Raw genomic sequence first — 7588 nt, forward strand, 5'->3', positions numbered from 1 at the left:
GAAGGGGAGCTCTCACCTTCATCCATTCATCAATATCGTCCGTCTTCAGCTGCATCTATGAGAGGGTTAAATAAATGAGTAGGGTGGCTTAACATGCTAGTGTGCTCACTGTGTGGGCGATATGCCCTGTAGGTTCCCAGGTTTGATTCCTGCCTATGCTACATGTCCTTCCCTTCCTTTCCTGTCTCTCTTCACTGCCCGGGTCCACATAGGCACAAAAAGCCCTTAAAATATCCACACATAAAGAAAATAATAATAATATACAGTTTAACTTGAATAAAGGCAAAAAGTACCTGGGGCCTACACTCTGAGCTTATTCTTTATTCAGGTCACTTCATTGTGATTCCTCATTCAGCAGGGATGTAACGTTAATAACGAAAAGTCAGAAAATGTAGAGATGTATTACATACATAGAATATTGGATGTATTACATATAGAATATTGGATGCCGCCATTTGTTTCATAGTAAATATATGAGAAGGAATAGTCAAGGTTAGTAGCAAAACTGGTCAAGTATTTTTTAAATATTTAATTAGTTTTTCATAACAGCAATTAAGAGCCATTTTTTTTTATTCTTTACCGCTAACATTCAATGTTTGTAAGTTATGTTTTCAAAACGTACCTTTGTGCCAGGTGTTTTTCGTTTGCTGTGTCTTCTCCAGTTTAAAAGATGATTGTTTCTTTGAAATGTCATTATTTTCATAAACCTGACTGTATCTAACCCTATTCCTGATTCCCTATATCTTCTTTCGATCATCACAATTAATACATCAGATCTACTTAGTTCAACCTCCTACAACTAAACCTGTGATACACGATATACTGCGTACGCACTGTGAATGGAGTAAGTGGGTATTGTAGTTTATTATAATTTCTCCGTGTTCAAAGTTATACCAACGACGGACAGAAGAACTACAGGTCCCAGTATAACCTAACGGTAGACGCAGGTTTGTTGGCTCGTTTTATCGTTACCATGGTAACATTTGTTAACCTCGCTCCGCTACCTAAACTGCTGAACGTCCATTGAAATAACTAATCAAAATAATCAAACACCAAAATGATATTCAGTTTTTTCCCCTGATTAAAAAAACATTTCGACGTTTGGATCTGTAGACTACGAAGGGCAACTGAAACAATGACGTAATTTAACCGCGACGTGTAGTCTTGTTCCAGGTCCGTGTTGTAGTTCTCTGTGTATGGAAGTAGGGAGTGCTTCTGTCAAGCTACGGTAAGCTGTTATTAAACTGCTCCCAATGAAAACGTTTAGTGTCAATTTAAACCATGGCCACTGTCTTGCACAAAAAATGTATTTCAAGATCACAGTATCGATGAGTGAAGAACACGTGAGCTTGTTAGCTAGGTCGCTAACGTCCCTATCGCATATGGGGAGGCGTGCTTAGTTATGAATAAGTTATAAGACGTATGTTTTTGCAGTTGTAGGTATTAGAGCGTATTGCTGTATGAAAGATGAAACTGGAGCTGAGTCGTGTGGTTCAAGGAGGATACCGCCTCGGTGTCCTGAGGGAGATCGGCAGGGCGACCACCAGCTCACTGGAGGTGCCCGGCTGCTTACTGTACACCCGCTGTGGCACTGTACCCCACCTGACCCAGGACACCCTGCATACCCTGAGCCCTCTCCCCTCCGTCACACAGCTCTCCCTATCCACAGTGTGAGTTACATCCCTCCAGATAGCCTATACTACACACCAAGGGCGTAGGTTTGGATTCAACATTTTCAGCAAATTTTCAGCGGGGGGCCTGGGGGTTCCCCCCCAGAGAATTTTGAGCGTCAAACACTTCATTTCCTGCATTCTGGTGAATTTTTATTCAAAAAATTTTCTGAATTAATTTATGGCGGAAATTTATTTACTATGTATAGGAAATTTACTTAGTGACAGTTCTCGCCTCCGTCGTCCATTCATTGCTGATAATTGGACACCTCGTCTGGCATTAACTTGTATACTTTGTGGTGTCACCTCTATACAGTTAATTGGACACTAATGCAAACACTAACCTGTTGCTCTTGTCACTGTCTGCGTCCGCAACCATAGACTGTATAAACTAGTGATGGGTCGTTCGCGAACGAATCAGTTCGAATGGACTCTTTAACAAGAACGAACCGACCTGATTCCCCGTTTCAGTTTGTCTCGTTCGTTCTCCGAGACTCAACTCCCCTGGCTGACGTGCTGACTCGCTAGTCGCTGTTCGTTTGCTGAATGTGTTACTGTGCGTTCACACTAATACATTTTTCGCGCTGTCGCCAAAGTCACAAATCATAATCATAATCCTTTGCTGTGCAGTTATGTCAGGCGACATATTTTGTCCGCCAACGGTGCTTCATGCCTATTCATTCTCAACCATGGCCGAGATCACCGTCATTGCATGTCTTTACCTGTTGTGGAGGGAGAGACGTCGGAATGCCCATCGTTTATGGGTTAATAATATAATCCGGAGGCGCACACAACTTTTGGCCGTTATATATTATATTATATAGATATTTATATATTATATAATATATAATATCATATAATATTATATTTAGAGCTCCGGGAGTTGCAAACGGCAACAATCACTTTCTCCTCCATTCTGCGGTTCACTGCGGACTGCAGGGAACGGTTGGCCCTGCCGGTTGAACGCTGATTGGCTGTCATCACGCGAATGTCGCGGCAAAGTTAAAATATTTAAACTCCAGCGAAAGTGTCACACTGCAAATCCACGTGAATGCGCTCGCCCGTGACAGGGCTTTCATGCCGTCAGATTTCGCCCGATTTGCGTCTCTACGTTGACTTTGTATGGAGTCATGTCGCCCCGTCGTGTTTGGTGTGAACGCACAGTTAGTGGTGAAAGGAACTTAGTTAATGTTGTATTGTTGTGTTGATTGATGATCGTTTGCACCATTGCACGCCCATGATTCGTTTGAGAATGAGAACGAGGGAGGAGCTGAGTCTGACCGACTCAGCTGAGAATGTGCATTCGTGATTCGTTTGAATGAGAACGAGGGAGGAGCTGAGTCTGAACGACTCAGCTGAGAACCGATTCACCATTACCGTAAACACGACTGAACGAACAAACGAACGATTCGAACGATTCTTCTTGGCGAACTGACCGACGCGAACTGATTCAAGCAAACAAATCATGAAATCCATCACTACTGCGAATGTGCGTGTGACTGTGCGGCAGGGTTAAGATGGTATGGTCCACTTTGTCTGAAATTATTGGGAAACGTATTTACAGGTCAGAAGGATATATAAATGTTTTGAGCCCGCCAAAATGTATTTCATTACCTCTTTTTTCAACCTTTTAAAAAAATATATAGATTTTTTTGAGGGGGACAATTCTACCTTTTCTAAATATTGGGGGGGACACGTCCCCTGCGTCCCCCCCGAAATCTATGCCTATGCTACACATGTCCACATCTCCTTTATATTACAAGCCTTGTCCTCCCCACTTATATTAATGTTGGTTTTTAACTTTAAGAGCGGAGCACCAGGAAGTGTTGGAGGAATATAAGGATGGATTCAAGAAGTTTGCAGGTATGGTAAATGCAGGCTTCATTGCATGTGCCTTCAATTATTTCATCCTTGCAGCATTGTATAAGTGATGCTTGAGTCTTGTGTGAAAAAGGATGCACATCATCATGCATGCAGCTTGCATTGTTGGTTGTATCTACAGTATAATAATAGTTTAGTAACCTGACCACGGAAGTAGCGCACAATCCATTGTCGTAGTATTTCCCTTGCTACAATAGAGAAGATGTAAATCGTCATATTTTACATCTGATGTAGATAATTGAGTGCTTTGTTTTCCCTGTGAGGCTCAGGCTAATGAAGTCCTGTGGAGGTCCAGGCACAATGTGTTTCCCTGATGACCTTTTTAGTTATGCAGTATTATTATTATTATTATACTACAGCTAACTCCCCCCGCATGGGATAATAACATTGTGTGTCCCAAGGCGGGCAGAGACAGGAGGCTTCTGATTGGTTTACAGGGCCCACGGTATTTTCCCTTGTTGTGGTGGTTTTCATCTTGTCACCTCTTGATCTTCTACCCAATGCACATATGTTAATACCCTCCACCTATAGAATTGCTTGTAGTGCATCGCTCATGCAATTTACCCGTGCAGCTTGTGTAAAGGAAACTAGGCAATTCAATTCCCAAAGCACTGAAACATTTATTTTGTCTACAAGAACCAGTTAAGAGTTTACATTGTATCTTAGCGAACCAAACAATCTTTGGCAAGGTAACCTATTACTGACCTCACTGTAGGCCTACAAAATACTGTCCTCACCATTGTTCCTGTTCGCTCTAACCTCGACCTATGGCTGACCTCACTGAAGGCCTACAAAATACTGTCTTCACCAACCTTCCTGTTAAAACACTTCCAATTGGTCCAACTGGTGTTCTGTTGTGTTGTTCTGTTCTTTGGGTGCAGGTCTTCATGACACAGTGCTGTACTGCTCCCTCCATGACCCCTTGACCCCGAGACCTGCGGGCCACGTCACCAACAAGGTCAGGGTGGCTCCTCAAGAATAACGCTATGGTTCATGTTTATCCAAGTCATTCCGCATATTGGGAGAGTTTAACTCGGGAGTATGTTGCTAGCAACCTAAGGGCTGATTATGGTCCCACGTTCACACAACGCAATGACTATGCAGACGCTTCGACGCAGTCGTGAACCTTTATGGTTCTGCGTCAGGTTTTAGTGAGCCAACCAATCACAGCGCTTGCGGCTGTGTCGCCTCAACAGAAGGTTACAATTTTTGGGAGGCGCACGTCAGACCCTTGCGGTGGACGCAAGGAGGGTCCGCAAGGATGTAAGGGGTCTGTAACCGCGTTGCGTGAACGTGGGACCATAATCAGCCCTCTGTTGTAGTGTTGGTCAGGGTCCATGAGTATGTTGCTAGCAGCCTCTCTAGGGTAGGTCTGGGTCCATGAGTATGTTGCTAGCAGCCTCTCTAGGGTGGGTTAGGGTCCATGAGTATGTTTCTAGCAGCCTATCTAGGGTGGCTCAGGGTCCATGAGTATGTTGCTAGCCTCTCTAGCAGGCTGATCCTACTCCCTGTGGTCCAGACGGTGTCGGTGTGGGGCAGCGGGGGGCGGATAGAGCTGACGGTGGGCCGGTTCATGGCCCTGCAGAAGGCGCTGAGGCCAGACCTGTACCAGAGCATGGCCGATGGGGAGACCTGGCAGGGGGACGTCACCTCCAGGAAGAGGCTCCGCAAATCAGTGGACCGGACTCTGGCCCATCTCGACGAGTGTCTGCTCCTCCACCAACAGACGGCGGTACGTTGAGACACCCTGCAGCCACACCCACACTGCAGTCGTCATCACACTGCAGTCATCATCACACTGCAGTCATCATCACACTACTTAACGTTAAGGATTAAGTGTTTTGTTAAGTTGTTGACTGACTGAAGGGATTGAAGATGGTCGGAAAGACTTTGTTATCATGTGAAATTACTTTTGGAGCCCAACTTGGTTTTCAAGATGATGGGGAAGATTACTCCAAAACTTTTGTTCTGTAAGATTTGGCTGATCCATTTTTTTTTTGGCATACATAAAATGACGTTGAATAAAATGACGATAATGTAAAAAAGAGTCATAGGTCATGTCCCAATTCAGGGGCTGCATCCTTCGAAGGAAAACAAAAAAAAAAATCTGGGAAAAGAAGGCTGCATATCTCGGCCGCATTTGAAGGAACCTTCGAAATGGGACAGCACTTGACACGCCACTGTGATGTAAGCGGTCTTCAAATGCGTCCTTCGAAGGATGCGGCCCCTGAATTGGGACACAGCCATATTCTTTGGAAATCTTCCCCCTTCACTGCGTCTCCCTGCCCAACCCCTCTCTGGTGTGTGTGTGTGTGTGTGTGTGTGTGTGTGTGTGTGTGTGTGTGTGTGTGTGTGTGTGTGTGTGTGTGTGTGTGTGTGTGTGTGTGTGTGTGTGTGTGTGTGTGTGTGTGTGTGTGTGCTCCAGGAGCTGCAGGGGTCGGAGGTGCTGGGGGTGGTGGAGGGAGGGGACAGCCTGGAGGAGAGGGTCCGGTCGGCCAGGGAGACGGCCAAGCGGCCTGTGGGCGGCTTCTGCCTGGACGGCTTTCAGACGGGCTCCATGGACGGCTCGCTGAGGACCCAGCTCATCAGCGCCGTGGCCGGGGAGCTGCCAGAAGACAAGCCCAGGTCGGCCCCCCGCTCCACCTCCCTACTCCAAGGGTGCAGGGTCCACAGTGTAGTAGGGGTTTGGAGACAGCCAGCCTGTGTGTATGTGTACACTAGGGGTGTAACGATATGCGTATTCGGTACGGGTCTAACGGTTTGATGCACGTTTCATTTCGGTGCGTACTGAATTTTTATTTTATTATTTTTTTAAGAATTTTTTTTTATTGATTATCACACACTCTGTGAGCGTCTTATCTTGTCCTGATGTTTTGTGTTGAGGACCACAATGGAAATAAGTCCTAGACTTTATTGTGTTTTTATCCTCAATTGTATTGGATGTCTTTTCATGTGTTTAAGGCATTTGTTTGATACATCAAAATCAGACATCATCAAATCAAAAATATTTTTCTGATAAAAATACAATTTTAACCCTGATGTGACTTAAAAACCAAGGTACGTACCAAATCGTGACTTTTGTGTATTGTTACACCCCTAGCGTATACACTACCGTTCAAAAGTTTGGGGTCACCCAGACAATTTCATGTTTTCCATGAACTTTTATTTAACAGTTTTCAGCTGTGCTAATAATTGCACAAGGGTTTTCTAATCATCATTAGCCTTTCAACACGATTAGCTAAACAATTGAACCATAAGAACCATAAGAGTGATGGTCGATTGACAGTGTACAAATATGTAGATATTCCATTAAAAATCTGCAGTTTCCAGCGAGAATAGTCATTTACCACATTAACAATGTCGCGACTGTATTTCTGATTAATTTAATGTTATCTTCATTGAAAAAAAACGGTGCTTTCGATACTTTTTCTCCTTTTTTTTCTCATTAGATTTCTTTCTGTTAATATTTAGTAGTACGAGTATATACTGAGTGGCAGAGAGCTACAGCAGGCAGTATATACACACACACACACACACACACACACACACACACACACACACACACACACACACACACACACACACACACACACACACACACACTGCCTGTAAGAGACATACAGGCTGAAGATGAGCAGCACGGTGTGTTAGAGTGTGTGTGTGTTGCAGAGGGCGTGGTTCACCTGGGAGTGGGCGTGTGCACGGTGCGGAAGTGTGTGTGCGTAAAGGTGGGCACTCACCGGTGACGCAGATGAGAGAGAGAGAGAGAGTCAGGGTTGGGAGTAGCCGTAATTTTTGTTGACCGCTACCGCTACTCATTCATTCATTTATCACCCTTTTTTCCTGTTTAATCCGCCAGTCTCATTTTCACGTTTACCCATCCTTGCTGCGCTGTGATGGCTCTGTGCTGTTTTGTTACAATAAATGCACCTAAGCATATTTGGATCTCAGCGTATCTTTATCATAATCTACTATAGCGCGTCACAAATCTACGTACCTGAGGACCCAAACCTCATATACTCTCAGCGGCTAAAAGG

At 44.6% G+C, this 7588-nt stretch overlaps 1 protein-coding gene across 1 annotated transcript; it reads left to right on the forward strand.

Moving 5' to 3' along the window:
- Positions 1-1093: 1093 nt before the first annotated feature.
- On the forward strand, positions 1094-6908 carry LOC311376119 (queuine tRNA-ribosyltransferase accessory subunit 2-like). The gene is made up of 6 exons (XM_084491001.1): positions 1094-1228; positions 1435-1670; positions 3478-3533; positions 4433-4509; positions 5071-5283; positions 5977-6908. The coding sequence occupies exons 2-6, from the start codon at positions 1468-1470 to the stop codon at positions 6313-6315; spliced, it is 888 nt and encodes a 295-aa protein (XP_084347127.1). The 5' UTR covers positions 1094-1228; positions 1435-1467; the 3' UTR covers positions 6316-6908.
- Positions 6909-7588: the final 680 nt, after the last annotated feature.

Source organism: Micromesistius poutassou (assembly GCF_964030765.1).
Source record: "Micromesistius poutassou genome assembly, contig: SCAFFOLD_2386, whole genome shotgun sequence".
Classification (NCBI taxonomy): Eukaryota; Metazoa; Chordata; class Actinopteri; order Gadiformes; family Gadidae; genus Micromesistius; species Micromesistius poutassou.

Bases quoted from the DNA above. Each gene is read 5' to 3' on its own strand.
- LOC311376119 (XM_084491001.1), top strand. From the start codon at position 1,468: ATGAAACTGGAGCTGAGTCGTGTGGTTCAAGGAGGATACCGCCTCGGT. The intron at 1,671-3,477 runs GTGAGTTACATC...TTTAACTTTAAG, and splicing joins CAGCTCTCCCTATCCACAGT to AGCGGAGCACCAGGAAGTGT. The intron at 5,284-5,976 runs GTACGTTGAGAC...TGTGTGCTCCAG, and splicing joins TCCTCCACCAACAGACGGCG to GAGCTGCAGGGGTCGGAGGT.